The 16,320-nt window shown below is 41.8% G+C and overlaps 1 protein-coding gene across 6 annotated transcripts in view; it reads left to right on the top strand.

Moving 5' to 3' along the window:
- Positions 1 to 16,320, top strand: part of Mroh8 (maestro heat like repeat family member 8) — a 63,137-nt gene that overhangs the window by 10,131 nt on the left and 36,686 nt on the right. For all 6 annotated transcript variants that reach the window (XR_006849452.2, XM_046433233.2, XM_046433231.2 and 3 more), the window contains exons 4-8: positions 684 to 806; positions 9,831 to 9,910; positions 11,494 to 11,638; positions 12,668 to 12,763; positions 14,125 to 14,229. Coding sequence is in view for 5 of the 6 variants with exons in the window: in XM_046433233.2 (XP_046289189.1) it covers positions 684 to 806; positions 9,831 to 9,910; positions 11,494 to 11,638; positions 12,668 to 12,763; positions 14,125 to 14,229 (549 nt within the window). In the remaining variant the exon portion in view is untranslated. The remainder of the gene's footprint in view (positions 1 to 683; positions 807 to 9,830; positions 9,911 to 11,493; positions 11,639 to 12,667; positions 12,764 to 14,124; positions 14,230 to 16,320) is intronic.

Raw genomic sequence — 16,320 nt, 5'->3', positions numbered from 1 at the left:
GCAAAGGAATCCATTGTTCAGTGACTACTAATCTATGTGAGAAGTAATGAGGCTATGAAATCAGCTTTTTCTCTGTGTATTGCAACTTGCTCTCAATTCCATGTTAAAGAGAGCACGTACCAGTTTGCACCATCCATATACATAGGGAAAAAAAGAGTGGAAGGGTTTTTCTCAAGGTTGTGGTTTTTCTCAAATGTGTTTCATTTTCTTAGGTATTATTTTTATAATCAGTAAAATAGAATGTCAATATAAAAGTTTTTTTCTTCAAATCAGAACTTGCATATTAATAGGAAACCTTAAGGATTGAAATAATGAATCTTTAATGAGATCAAGAGAACTAGAAGCAGCAGCACCAGAGGTCACCTTTTGGAAGCTTAATCTGGCAGCACTATTCAGTATTGTAGATGGGGAAGAAAAGACCAAGGGTGGGAGAACAATTATGGGATGCACACTGATGTAGCCCATAGGAGAGGCAAAGCCCCAGATCAAGAAGAGCCCCATGGACAAGGAATGTCACTGAAATCCCTCAGCAATTTATTCATTCCTTGTGATAAAGACCAAAAATGGATTGAATGAGATGTCAGATGTTTAAAACATCCTAAGAAAAAATTTTAAAAGCCTTCTACAATTTCTAAAAAAGACTATAGTGTTTAATTGTATTTTTATCATTTCTACAAATACAGGGTGAACTGGAAAAGCTGACATTCCTACAATCTTTGTCTTCTCTCAGCCAAAATATCCCTTATGATGAAACCACAGACACATTCATTCTTAGCCACCTAGAAGACATTGTGCATATTCTAAATGTAAGTATTGTGATCTTATCACAAATTATTGGCATCACACAAACTGAGTGATTTGGCTGACAAAGTTTTAGTAGTCCTACCCGTATTATCAGTTCTGTTAACTCTTCTCATATCAGCCTTTCTGCATGAAGGAGAAACACTCAGATACCCCACAGATATGATCACCTTTGAAAACCGGTTAAAAGAGGAGAAAAAAAGGGAGGAATAGCATTTAAATTTCTTAGTGAGGCAGGTACTGTGTCCTCGTTACTTAAACAGTAGTTTGGAGGCAGAATCTATAATTGACTCCCTGGGCTCAGGTGCTAGTCTCTGTATAGCTATGTGACCTCAGGAAATTCACTTAATTTCATGATACTCAGTTTTCTTATATAGAAAATAAGACTAGCTGTATTTATTTCACAGAGCTATTATAAACATTAAATTTAAAATAAATATAAGCCATGTAACATGGTCCTTAACATGTATTATGCATTTGAGAAACATGATTATATTATTGTCATTATTGTATTCTGTCCCACTCACACCTACCCCAGCCACACTGTGCCACCAGCTCACCCATTTGTTCCCTTATTAATACCTGACAGCGCCAGGTGCTGTCCTGGGAACTAGGGCTACAAAGACAGGGGGAATGTAATCCCTGTCCCTACACCCAAACAAGGTATAATCCAGTGTCGCAGGAACTGCAACAAACATTTAAAACATTTAAAAGGGTATATTGGGGGGCTGGGTTTGTGGCTCAGTGGTACAGCGCTTGCCTCACCTGTGTGAGGTATGGGTTCAATTCTCAGCACCTCAGATAAATAATGAGTAGCATAAAGGTTCATCAACAACTAAAATTTATATATATATATGAAATTTATATTTATATATATATATATATATTTTTTTAAAGGGTATATTGGGGCACAGAGGGGTGAATGAGTGGTCAATTCCATGTTAAAGGATCCAGAGGCAAGGAGGTGAGGCACTTCAGCATGACATAACTTCTTGGTGCTTTGTTTTCTCATCTGTGAAATGCCCCTTTCAGTTTCTCAAAAGTTCAGAAGTTCTGATTCTTATGTTTCTTGTATGCCCCAGATATTTGAGCAGTTCTTTCTCAAACCAGAGGTCTGTAGGGCTGATCAGATTGATAATTAGTTTTTACAGTTGAAGGCTAATCGGCTAACAGTTTTGTGAAGTGCACTGTGATTCTGGAAACCTTAATCTGTCCTCCAAGGGTTTACAGCCCATTTGGAAATTATCACACTTAGAAAAGTAAGTAGGTTGAGAATATTCCAAATACATCGAGAAGAATAGAATGATAGAGCAGATTTAGGAATCACTGCAGCTTTCTACTTATAGGACCCAACAAAGTGGCTTCTTTCCAAAGTTCTATTCCACCAGGATTGGCAGCAGTGGGATTCCACATTGTTCAACTAGCCAGCTCAGAAAATTCACCATTGCAAATATCAAGCAGCAAAATCACACTGAATTACCCCAAATCTTGTACATGTGGATCCATCTAGCCAATAGTAACACCCACATCAGGTATCCACCAAAGTATGGGTCAGCAAGGGATTCAACCTAGGTAAGTTAGAGTTATCTAGTGACTATGAGAAAATTGGAAACTATCAAGTCCACAAAGTTCCTGCAGGCCCGTGTGTGAGGGCTGAACAGGCATGCACCTGATGTCTGAGAGGCATCCATCAAAAGAAGCAGGGTTACTAGGAACCCAAGAAGGCAAAAGTCAGTTATTATGGAGAAATAACATTAAGGCATTTGCCTACTTTTTGTGAGCCACCACCGATGCATAGCTTTTCAAAAAAAAAAAAGACCTGGGGCTGAGGTTGTGGCTTAGCACGGGTGAGGCACTGGGTTCAATTCTCAGCACCACATAAAGATAAATAAATAAAGGTATTGTGTCCATCTACATCTAAAAAATATTTTTAAAAAAAGACCTGCCAAGTGTGGTGGTGCACACCTGTGATCCCCACAACTCAGGAGACTGAAATAGGAGGATCACAAGTTCAAAGTCAGCCTCCCCAATTTAGCAAGGCTCTCATCAGCTTAGTGAGACTCTGTCTCGAGATAAAAAAAAAACATAAAATGATCTGGGATGTAGCTCAGTGGTAAAGCGCCCCTGGGTTCAATCCCCAATACAAAAACAAACAAAGAAATCAAAAACCACACAAAAAACAACCAAGGAAGCCAAGGGCAGGATGTGAGAGAGAAGGCAAATGACAATCACCCAAGAAGATTTATGATTAAATCCATGAAAAGAAGTTCCATCATTGTGTGTCGTGTTCCAAAACTAAACACTCAAGGTCACTCCAGGTGAACTGGGCTGCACAAAATAACCACACAGAGACAGAGAAATACCTTTTTATCTGGGTCCCATGATGGCTCCTCTGACCTTAGGGGTCCTTGGAAATAGAGAGAGGAGCACGCAGAACCCTTTTATTGGGAAGAAGCCATTCAAATAAGGCAAGGCGTCAGGTTTCAAGGGACTGAGTCTAGCTTCGTGATGTCTCCTGTCAGCAGATTGACTGACATCCAGGAAGGCCACACCCAAAGGCAGAGCAAGTGAAGGGGACACATAAAGGGAGTTTCCATGGAACATTTTATCCCAAACAGGGGAAAGGGGTAGGATTACAAAAGAATAGGTGAGTATATCTCAACCCCAGGGTATGCCTACTCAGAAGACTGGCCTTGCTATCCAAGTGGATCACCGCCCAAGCCACAAAGAATGCAGTAGTTGGTCAGAGCCTGGTGCATCAGGACTGGAAGGTCATTCAGAGCGGCTTCCCACAATTGTGATCAGGGAAAAGCAAGTTAAAAATCACAGTGAGATGTAACTAAACACGAGAATGGCCAAAATAAAAAGAAAGGCAGTACCAGACATTGAGGATATGGAAAAACTGAAGCTTTCATGCTGCTAGTGGGAAGGTGAAATGGTGCAACCACTTTGGAAAATGGTCTGGCAGTTTCTTAACAAGTTAAACACATTTGCTGTAAGACCCAGCTGTTCCATTCTTAGGCAAAAGAAACCATATTTCCACAAGAAGATGTGTCTACAGATGTACATAAGAGCCCAGTACGGGAAAGAACCCAGATGTCCATCAACAGATGAACTGATAAACAGATTGTGCCAATATTCCTTCAATGGAGAGCTGCTCGGGAATAACAAGAAATGAACTGTTGATACATGATGCTATGACTTGGATCAATCTCAGAATGATTATGCTGACTGAAAGAAGCCAGACCTGCCCCAAAGCATGTATATACACTGTGTAATTTCACTGATATAAAATTCTAGAAAATGCAAACGATCCTATAGGAACAGCAGATCAATCATACCTAGAGGTGGAAGTGGGTAGGGAGAGGCAGGAGGTAGGAATCACAAAGTAGCAAAGGAAACTTTGGGAGTGATCAGAATTTCTATGATCTCCAGGGTTTTGTGGATGGGATGATTTCATGGATGTCATAAACACCCAAAATCATCTAACTCTATACTTTAAATACGGCTCATTACGCTTCTGCCACACACAAAAAAAAATTAATATATTTTAAAAATCTGTTGAAACCAGGCATGGTGGTATGTGCCTGTAGTCCAGTTACTCAGTGGGCTGAGGCAGGAGGATTGCTTATGCCCAGGAATTTGGGGCCAGCCTGGGCCACATAGTAAAACCCTGTCTCTTAAAAAACTGGAAAAAAGAAAGAAAGAAACAACAACAATAAAAGAAACATTTCTTGAAAAAAAAAGTCTAGGCCTGGGGATATAGCTCAGTGGTAGAGCACTTGCCTAGCATGTGCAAGGCCCTGGGTCCAATCCCCAGCAACATAAACAGACAAAAAAAAAAAAACTATTAAAAAGAAGAAAAAGAGAATAGTATGGCATGTAGAAAATAAATGATAACAGAGGCTGGGGTTGTGGCTCAGCAGTAGAGTACTCACCTAACACGTGCGAGGCCCTGGGTTTGATCTTAACACCACATAAAAATAAATAAATAAATAAATTGTGTCCAACTACAACTAAAAAAAAATGATAACAGAATTGGAATAAAATTAATTCAGGTAGACCTCCTGATCTAAACCTTGAAAGATGTGGTGGGTAAGATTGAGAGAAAAGAGAAAAAAGGGGCACTAGATGAGGCCCTCAGATGGAAAGGTAAAGATTACTACTTGACTATTCCAATACCAGCGCGCATGCTGTTATGCAGTAGAATGGCCAGACAAATGGATTTTTTGTTTGTTTATTTTTGTACTGGGGAAGTGAACCCAGGGATGCTTAACCACTGAGCCACATCCCCAGCCCCTTTTATATTTTATATTGAGACAGGGTCTTGATAAGTTGCTTAGGGCCTCCCTAAATTGAGGCTGTCTTTGAACTCTGGATCCTCTTGCCTCAGCCTCCTGAGCTGCTGGGATTACAGACAGGCACCACTACACCCAGCCAGAGGAATGGTTTTTAGTGAAAATCAACAGACATCAAGACCTGTTGTAATCAAATTTTAATGTAACCAAGTCTTATTCTTAGAGCCTCTTAATTCTTTGCCAGCTTGGGACTCCATCTTCATTCTTTTTCTTTCTTCCTCCTTTCTCCCTCCCTCCCTCCTTTCCTCCCTCCCTCCCTTCCTTCCTTCCTTCCTTCCTTCCTTCCTTCCTTCCTTCCTTCCTTCTTTCCTTCCTTCCTTTCTTTAACTAGGGATTGAACCCAGGGTTGGTTAACCAATAAGCAATACTCCCCAGCCCTTATTTATTTATTTATTTATTTTTGGTACTGGGGATTGAATTCAGGGGCACTCAACCACTGAGTCACATCCCCAGCCCTATTTAGTATTTTATTTAGAGAAAGAGTCTCACTGAGTTGCTTAGTGTCTCGCTGTTGCTGAGGCTGGCTTTGAACTCAAGATCCTCCTACCTCAGCCTCCCAAGCCCCTGGGATTACAGACGTGCACCATGGTGTCGTGTCTCACGACTAAAACACTCAGGGTAACTCCAGATGAACTGGGCTGCATGAAATAACCACACAGAGACAGAGAAATACCTTTTCATTGGGTCTGTGATGGCTCCTCTAACCCTAGGGGTCCTTGGAAAGAGAGCATGCGGGTTCTCTCAACCCTTTTATTGGGGAAAAGCCATTCAAATGAAGCAAGGGGGCAGGTTTCAGGGAGTTGAGTCTAGCTTCATGATGTCTGATATCAGCAGATTGACTGACATCTAAGGAGGCCATGCCCATCTCATGAGCTGTGTGGGGGTCACAGCAGAGCAAGTGAAAAGACCAGAGTGAGACCCGCCCAAACAGAGGGGCAACAAGAGTTCGGTCCACTCTGTGCGCTCAGTGCTCATCGTTCACACACACACACACACACACACACCCCCAAGGCTGGCTTGCCACATCTCCACATTCTCATCTCTCAAGGCTAAGGGGCGCTCATTTCCTATATGGCAGCTCCCGACACCACAGCACCTAGCTCCTTTTTTTGAGACAGTCTCACAAAGTCCTTAGGGCCTTGCTAAATTGCTGAGGTTGGTCTTGAACTTACAATTCTCTTGCCTAAGCCTCCCAAATCGCTGGGATCATGCCACTGTTCCTTGTGACTTCGTTCTTATTCTGCATCTTGGGTCTTCCACAAAACCCTGCCTACCTTAAACAAAGCACACAACTTCTCTAAATCTTAGTAGTGCCACCTATTAAATGGAGATGTTAATATCTGTCTGGCTTTCATTAAGAAGTTGGAGTAAAAAATGACTCTTCTTGTTAAAATTTAGTAAGATTCTTCTTGGAGCAAGTAATAAAAATCAGCTCTGGCTCACTTAAGTTTAAAAAGCAAATGGGGCTGGGGCTGTAGCTCAGTGGTAGAGCACCTGCCTCGCACGTGTGAGCCACTAGGTTAGATCCTCAGCACCACATAAAAATCAATAAATAAAGATATTTTTAAACTAAATAAATAAATAAAAAGCAAAACCAAAAAGATGCTGCGATCTCTCTCTCTTACAATCTAAGGAAGGGGTATAATAATCCAGCCTCCAGAAGAGCAAGTTCTAGGACAGCTTCCAGGGTTTCAAAGACAGGGACTGCTTTTCTGACACTATGACTAAAATCTCTAGCAGCTCCTGGTCTGTGTCTTTCACTCTAAAATTCCAAATTTTGCAAGAAAGTATCTGATTGGCCCAGATGGGGTTATTCACCTGCATCAATCAGGTGTGTCTGACAGATCACATAGTGGTGATATGACTGCTGGGATTCCTGCTTATATACTGGTGACCTGCCCAGACAGTTGGGGACATTGCTGTCCTCTGAGCAGTAAGTCCAAGAGGTTCCTGCTGCACAAATACTTCACAAACAAAAAATAGGCACTTACTTCTGAATCCCTGTAGTGGCTTCCATAATTAACTATGAACAAATAACATAATAAGCCTTTTTTTTTTTTTTTTGGTACTAGGGATTGAACCTAGGGGCGCCTAACCACTGAGCTACATCCCCAGCCCTTTTTATTTTTCACTTTGAATCAGGGTCTCACTGAATTGCACCTACTGGCCTTGAACATGTGATCCTCCTGCCTCAGCCTCCCAAGTCATTGGGATTACAGGCATGTGCCACCATGCCCTCCTATTACAAGTCTTTAATGCCTAATTAAGAAAAAAAAAAAAAAGCCAGGAGCACTAGCACATGCCTGTAATCCACAAGTCAGGAAGCTGAAGCAGGAGGATCACAAGTTTGAGATCAGCCTCAGCAACTTAGAAGCCCTAAGCAACTTAGCAAGATCCTGTCTCAAAATAAAAAATCAAAAGGCCTGGGGACATAGCTCACTGGTAGAGCATCTGACTTCCATTCTTTTTTTTTTAAAGAGAGAATTTTTTAATATTTATTTTTCAGTTTTCAGTGAGCACAACATCTTTATTTTATTTTATGTGGTGCTGAGGATGGAACCCAGCGCCCCGCGCACGCCAGGCGAGCGCGCTACCACTTGAGCCACATCCCCAGCCCCTGGCTTCCATTCTTATTGCCAAAAAGAAAAGAAAATCAAAATCATTCTGGCTGAATTGAGTCAAATAAATTGAACTCAGGAAGGACTGCAGGCCTAGGGGTTCAGCCAAGACCACTGCCTCCATCCATGTGAGCTACTTAGCTACAGAATGGAGAACCACATAACCTACCACAATTGATGGGACATGGGAGGGAACAAAAGACAAAAAAACACAAGTCATCTTTCTTCATGAGTCCTGAGAAAGGGTGCCATTGGCAAGTATTGAAGCCTAGGCAGTTGTGTTCTTGGGAGTGGGGAAGATAATGAAAGATCATGAAAGATCTTAGTGGTGGTGTCCTTAAGATAACCTGACCTGAGCAACTGGACGCCTGGGAGAGCTGTGAAGGCTGAGGATAGAGTCTTACAATTTGTCCCTTCCAGCCTATAAAGCCATAAAAATAACTGAGATCCTTGAGGAAACAAAGATGAGCAGCAGGCCACCAGCAAGACCTGAGTCAGAGAGTGAGAAGATAAAAGCTCAGAAAGGGAACCTGGTAATATTTATTGAGCACTTACTGCCTCCTAACTTCCTAGTGATGTCTGTTTGGTAAGAGAAATCCACTGCAGACAGCTGAAAACACAAAACAAGGGATTGGTTCTAAGGATGCGAATGTTCCCCAGAACCCCATGATAGGAGGAGCAGCCTGCCCCAGGAAGGGAAGGAATCTCACACTAGAAGCTTTTCTTCCACTTGCTTGGAGAGAACTTTCTCTCCATCTCTTATCTTTGCTCTTTTGAGTGCACTTTGGTTTTTCTTCCCATCCACTCTCTCTTCTTTCTTCCCCAAATTAGCTCTCTTTGACCTTGTTCATAGGGACCAGCACTCCCAAATTTAAAATTTTCTGCTTTCAGAAGACTAGCCAGAAAGATTGACACTCTTCACTCTTTTTTTTTTTTTTTTTTTTTTTATGGTACTGGGATTGAACTCTGGGGCACTCAGCAACTGAGCCACATCCCCAGCCCTATTTTGTATTTTATTTAGAGACAGGGGCTCACTGAATTGCTTAGCACCTCACTTTTTGCAGAGGCTGGCTTTGAACTGGCAATCTTCCTGTCTCAGCCTCCCAAGCCATTGGGATTACAGGTGTGCGCCACCACACCAAGCTGACACTCTTGGTCCCAATTCCAGATCCCTGTGAGAATCTATTTGGTTTTAGTGTTCACTTTTGGACAGATAAGTTGTGGCTGGGAGAACAAAATAACTCAGAAACAACACAGTTGTGAGGCTAGGGACTAGAGAAGTTTCCAGAGAAGCAGGGTAGACAGTCCAGTAAGGTTTCCACAACATTCACATCAACATTACTTGTATGGTAGCTGCTCATATTCACTCCCTGAGATATGTCTCAATTCTCCCATACAGATGAGGAACTCAGACATAGGAAAATTGTATGATACACCCAGGGTCATGTGGTAAGTGGCAGAGCCAGAACTCAAACCAACAGGCCATCGAGCTCCCCAAGCTCCCTTTGTTCCCTCTCTATCACTGCAGATTTTCCCAGCATAGCAAGGCAACTCTTCCTCTGTCAAATTGCAAACCAAAAGTCATTTCCTTTTCCAGGACAAGAAACTCAGAATGATATTAGACCTGGTAGTAGAGACAATTGGTTTAATAGAATTAGAATGCCTACACTAGAAATTATCTCTGGTTTAAAAAAATACTGAATAATAGATACTAACATTTATTGAGAGCTACTAGGTTTGCTTGTTCAGTACTCAGCCACCTCCATAGAGCTAAGTAGTATTATATCACATTCTACAGATGAGGAATGGAGGTACAGGGAGGCTCAATAACTTGACAACTAAACAGCTAGTAAGAGGCAGAACCATGGTCTGGGGTCTGGTCCAGAGTATAAACTCCTAGCTCCTTCACTGTCCTGCCACCAGTCCTAGGACCCCAGAGCAGGGCCCAGAAAAGCCTGCTGCTGTCCTTGCTGGCCACCTGTGCCTCTGACCATCTCTGGCCTCAGGAGTTGGAAATTCTTGGCCCTCTAAAGTTCTTTACCTCTCCCTGCAGGACCTGGTACAAGAGGAGCCCCTGCGATCTCTGTTCAACCCCGTGCGCCAGGAGGTCTTTGTTACTATTGCTAACCTCAGGTGATACCCTCGTGCACTTTACACATACATCCTGGTTCCTTACTCATGGTCAATGCCAGAGTCCACTGACATGTTTCATATTTTAACATTTGAAAACTGTTTAGATTATGGGAAGGAAGACAAACCCATGCTTTTTGATTTTTTCTAAATTTTTCTGTAGTTGAAGATGGACAGCATGCATTTATTTTATTTGTTTATTTTTACGTGGTGCTACAGATCAAACCCAATGCCTCACAAATGCTAGGCAAGCGCTCTGCTACTGAGCCGCAGCCGCAGCACCCCAGACCCATGCTTTTGTATAAGAACTTTGATTTCATGTACACTACCATCCATATCTGAAGGACCTAGTTGGAACCTTTTTAGAATTCAGTTTTGTCCAAAGTATATTCGGTGGAGAGTGACCCACAATACATGTTTCATGACTATAAATTCTAAGGTCTAAGAGGTTGTTGCAAGGGCTGCCTGATGTCTACCTGTCTTGGAGGTTTAATGCAGTGATTAAAATGATTAAAGGACTGAAATGTCCTGTAGTTTAAAAAGTTTCCTCACAGGGTGCAGTGGCACACAACTGTAATCCCAGCAGCTCGGAAGGTTGAGACAGGAGGATTGTGAGTTCAAAGCCACCCTCAGCAACAGCAAGATGCTAAGCAACTCAGTGAGACCCTGTCTCTAAATAAAATACAGAATAGGGCTGAGGATATGGCTCAGTAGTCGAGTGCCCCTGGGTTCAATCCTCAGTACCAAAAAGGAAAAAAAAAAAGAGTTTCCTTGTTTTTGTTTTTGTGGTACTGGGGATTGAACCCAGGGGTGCTCTACCACTGACCTACACCCCCAGATCTTTTTTTTAAAAAAATGTATTTATTTATTTATTTTTAGTTTTCGGTGGAAACAACATCTTTGTGGTGCTGAGGATCGAACCCAGGCCACACGCATGCCAGGCAAGCACGCTACCGCTTGAGCCACATCCCAAGCCCACCCCCAGATCTTTTTATTTCTGAGACAGGCTTTCATGAAGTCACTGAGGCTGACCTCAAACTTGTAATTCTCCTGTCTCAGCCAGGTTGCAGGAATTGCAGGCATGCACCACCATGCTCTGCTCCATGGTTAACTTAATTCAACTCACTATTCCCCAAACTAGTATTCATCAGAACATATTTTGGAAAGTGGCATCTTGCTACAGTGACTGTAGCAGACTTTACTCTTGTGGCTGAGCTGGAGGAAAGCCTGAAGGGATGTCACTCCAGTGACTTCTTCAGGGGAAGTTCATCTAAATAGACTGATGAGCCAGGTCACTTATCTCTTCCATTTGAGATACACCTACCCAACTACCCTTTCCATTTTAGTTATTTTTTAAAAAACATTTTTTAGTTATAGATGGACATATTACCTTTATTTTATTTATTTATTTATTTTTTTGTGGTGCTGGGGATTGAACCTAGTGCCTCGTGCATGTTAGGCAAGCGCTCTACCACTGAGCTACAACTCTGGCCCATTATTTTGAATCCCTGTTTATCAATATCAAATCAAACGCTCTTCCCAACTTGCTCTTCCCAACTTGCTCTTCCTAAACTTTCTTTTCTTAGTTACCACAACGTCCATTTGCTGTTTGGCTCTGAAGATCGAGCTGACTTGTTCCAGCTTATCACCAGAAGTATGATCACTCTGCCCCCGCTAAAGACTCTTACCCAGCTGCAGGAAATCACTCCCAGTGGGCCCTACGACACAGAGGTAACTCAGGCTTTGCTTTAGTAACTTCCCATCAAGGGAAGTTACTAAAGGTCTCAGCCCTTTGAGAACATTCAGTTGTTTGAAACTAGCCAAAAACCATTTAATCAAGTCCAGTGAATAAAACAGTTGGTTGGATTAGATGATAGCTTGTCTTCCCTTAACTTTTTGTTCTCTCATTTTTTCCTTCACTCCTCCTTTATTTCTTTTTGACTTTAAAATAAGATGGAAGTGGGGCTAGGGTTGTAGCTTAGTGGAAGAGTACTTGCCTAGCATGAGTGAGGCACTGGGTTTGATCCTCAGCACCATATAAAGATAAATAAGTAAAATAAAGGTATGTGTACATCTGCAACTAAAAAACAAAACAAAACAAAAAAATAAGGTGGGCATACTTGTGCACGTATTTTAGAGACATATTTGTGGATCACTGTGTGCTAAGCATTGGGATAGGCAATGGAAATACAAAGTGGAGCTTACATTCTAGTGCAGAGGTAAACCCTTGAAGGATAAGTGTGTCTACTGGCAAGTTAAGTGTTAGTTACAAAAAAAAAAAAAAGGCAGAGAAAGAGGAAGAAAGGTGCCATAGTTGAGAGGCACAGGGCTTTTTTACTTAGGGTGGTCAGGGAAAACCTTCCAGATGAGAGTGAGAATTGAATTGAAGGAGGAGAGAGGGGAGCCTCCTGGAAGGGGGAGGGTAAGTGTAAAGTCCATGATTTTCTTCTGTGGCTGCTACACTGACTGGTCAAGCAGTTAGCTAAGAAGATTTATTCCTGTGTTTCAAGATGTCAGAAAGAGTCACCTGTATCTTGAGGACCCTGAAGTAGTTCCCCAGATGTAGTTAGAATCAGATAATCATAGTCCTAGTAATGCTGAGGCATCCATTTGAAATGAAGATTTATTCTGGTTCATCTCATGCCACAAACTGTCTACAGGTACTTTTACCCAGAGTTTGCACCTTTGAGGAAAGTCTTAAATGTACAGAGCTTGGGGAACTTCATGGGGAGGGCGATTGCTGATCCTTTCCCTGTTCAGTGTCTCTACAGGCAAACGTTCCAGGCATTCTCCGAGATGCTCCAGATTTTGGTGGTAAAAGACCCACATTTGGAAAATCTTGACACCATTTTTCAGGTAAGTGAGGTGTGAGGGTGGAATGGGAAACTACTCCTATTCACTGGAGAAAGGGGTAGAAGAAGATGTGGGAGGGTATTGGTAGGAGGCATGCAGTAGCTGGGAGATCAGCTGTCAGTTCTGATCTCCTCACTGCCAGTCCTTGGTTGTAAGTCCTTGATTTAACTTCTGGAAGGAATTTTCTTTCTCAAAGTCTCATTTCTGTTTCTTGACATGGAGATAATAATTACTGTGAATATTGAATAAATGACCTTAATACATGGTTTAAATGGTTGCCATAAGTGTTCCTTAAATTATTATTCTTTCCTAGCATACAATGGTTTCAGTCAGTGACCAGGGAAGAGAATCAGCCTCATGAGTTATTAAATAAGCAGCCTTCCCACTAGGTGGGACTCAGAGGTCATAAGTGACCACATGCACCCACCTGTAGCTGTTCCACTGTATGCCAGTCCATCCGTAGTGTGCATTAACTGCAGTTGCTCTTTTGCCTCTCCAGGGATTGAACCCAGGAGTGCTTAACCAGTGAGCCACATTCCCAGCCCTTTTAAATTTTTTATTTGGAGACAGGGTCTCACTGAGTTGCTTAGGACCTCCCTAAGTTGTTGAGACTGGCTTTGAACTTGTGATTCCCCTTCCTTAGCCTCCAGAGCAGCTGGGATTATAGGCATGTGCCACCATGCCCGACTTGATCTTTTTTTTAAAGGTGCAGATATCCCAGAAAAGAATTTCCCTTTAAGCTGTTATTAATCATGTGCGCCTAAGTACAGATGGGCATTTATCCTTGCCGTAGCTGACCTTAACATTATTCTTATTCCTCCTCCATTTGTACATTAATCTATCTGTCAGATTGGGTTTCTCCCCTTTATCTAGTTGTACTATGTATTTTCCTTCCTTGAGAGCTTAATTCAAGCCATGTTTTCTACTCGAAAAGCCTCTTTATGAGCTCCTCTCGTGGCTAGATCTTCTCCGTTGAGTCCTTCCCTGACTTTTCAGGCAGATGTAACTTCTCCATTTCCAGAGTTCTTTACTAGCACATTATTAATTTTATTTCTTTCCAAAGCAGATTGGAAAGGGCTAAAGAAAGAGAAAAGTCAAATAATTAACTGAAGAATTAGGAGGCAGAGAGATAAGTCTAGGCAATCAGCCTGCGTAGAAGCCAGCCCTGCTGACCACAGGCTCCTCACTCTCGCTCGTCCTCACCCGCCTTCCTCTCTATCCTAAGCCAGTTTGGCATTTAGGGAGATATTTGCAAACATCAAAGTAATATGGGTCTTCTCTTTCCACATTTTCTTCCAAAGAGAATAAAAGTGTTATCCCAGATATTCCTGATGAGCCACTTTGCCTCCCTTTATTTTTTGCAGCACTTGGACCCCTGGTTACAGTCACCAAAGGACCATGAGCGGAAGCGGGCGACGGCCAGCATGGCCCAGGTTCTGAAGTGCTTATCCAAACACCTCTGCCTGAAGGTGAGCAGCCCTCTGGTTGCAGAGGAAGAAGGATCCAAAGCCATCCTTCCACTGCCTGTTCCCCCCCCCTCTTTAGGACTCCCAGCCTGGGGCCTGGGGCCTCTTGGTGCTCATGTGGTATCACAGTATTCAGCCCCTCTCTTAAAAGATGAGCAGCTGGAGGCCAGGTACTGTGTGTTAATCTTTGTATCTCCATTGCTGAGAAAGCAAGTTGGAACCTAATGATATAGTAATGCTTTTGAATGAATGAATGAATGAATAAGTGTAATCTGAAAATGTCTGAGAGCCCACTATGGCCCCATGTCTGTGCAGATTGCTTTTATTTTTAAAAAATATATTTTTTAATTGTGGATGGACACGACACCTTTATTTTATTTATTTTTATATGGTGCTAAGGATCAAACCCAGTGCCTCACACATTCTAGGCAAGTGCTCTACCGCTGAGCTACAGCCCCAGCCCTGTGCAGATTGCTTTTGAAGAAATGAAGTCCAGCAGGCCAATTCAAGTAAATAAATTTAAATATCTCGCACCATCTCAGAGCGAATGGTACTATGGTGCCTCTTTACAAATACTTGCCTTTCTCTTTATCAGTCTCTTACCTCTCAATTGTTTTGAATCCTCCTCTGTAACTTCTAAAAAGAATTTCCCCAAACTAAAGTTTTCCCTGGATCTATTCCATTCTTCTTCTACAAACCTCTCTTTTTCCTTCGCTGAGCAGGTCTTTTAGCCACTGAAGCTGCTCCCATTCTCCTCTCATCATTTCTAGAATCTGTGTAATAAGGCCTGGGAATTGGAAGATAACTTGGTGGGATAGTAAGGTTGGGTCCTTACACCAGAATTTTCCTCATTGAAGTTGTTCTCAATATAGATGTTCTAACAGTTGTGTTTAAAAGCATTCCACCATCTTTCTTATTTTTCACATGGAAAATATATATAAACTTTCTACCTCCTTATTGAAGTAAATTTGGCCCCTTAAACTATTTTACTTCCTTTTTTTTTCTTTTTAGTGACGGAAGACAAGTAACATCTGGCATCACTGACCACCTACAATTCCAGTAATACACAATAAATAACAACAATGCATTCTTCTTTCTACATTCCTCAACCTCTAATTTTAGCTACAGATTAAAGAAGAGGAGAGTTTCAGACAACTCCCTCCTGTACACATAATCTCTCTCTGGACCCTAGGGTCTTCCTTAGCATTTTTTTCCCCTAGAGAGTTGTTAATATAGGAATATTTATCCTAGGTGCCTTGTGGGGGTCTATGAACATCCAGAAGTAGTTCCAGAATTTTTCGTGGTGTAATCTTCTAGATTTTTTAGAAAATTTCTATAGCTTTTTTTTTTTTTTTAGAGAGAGAGAGAGAGAGAGAGAGAATTTTTTAATATTTATTTTTTAGTTATCGGCGGACACAACATCTTTGTGTATGTGGTGCTAAGGATCGAACCCAGGCCGCACGCATGCCAGGCGAGCACGCTACCACTTGAGCCACATCCCCACCCAATATAGCTTTTCTTATATGGAGTTGTAATTTATATAGAAAATGAAATCCACCCCATTTATAGTTTAATGAGTTTAGGCAAATGTAAGTTCTCTGAGTCCATAACTCTTTTCATATTCTCAAAGAAACCTAAAGAATAAATGTAGGGGTCAAGGACATAACTCAGTGGTAGGCCACTTGCCTAGCATCCTTAAGCCCTGGGTTTGATCAATAGTACCATCAAAAAGAAAGAAAAAAAAGGAAAGAAAAATAAAGATAAAGAATTTAAAAGGCTGGGCATGTTGTTGGTATGTGCCTGGAGTTCTAGCTCCTCATGAAGCTGAGGCAAGAGGATTACAAGTTCAAGGCTAGCCTGGCAACACAGTAAGACCCTCTCTCAAAAAAGCAAAATGCAGGGCTGGGGTTGTGGCTCAGTGGTAGAGTACTTGCCTAGCACGTGCGAGGCCCTGGGTTTGATCCTTAGCACAACATAAAAAATAAGTAAATAAAATAAAGATATTGTGTCCAACTACAACTAAAAATAAATATTTTTTAAAAAGCAAAATGCAATCAAAAACAGAATAAGAAAGAGAATATTAAAGAAGGACTT

Source organism: Marmota monax, unplaced genomic scaffold, assembly GCF_021218885.2.
Source record: "Marmota monax isolate L192 unplaced genomic scaffold, Marmota_monax_Labrador192_F-V1.1 WCK01_AAM20220418_F8-fsc00014, whole genome shotgun sequence".
In the NCBI taxonomy this organism is placed as follows: Eukaryota; Metazoa; Chordata; class Mammalia; order Rodentia; family Sciuridae; genus Marmota; species Marmota monax.
This window is presented reverse-complemented; position numbering and strand designations above follow the sequence as displayed.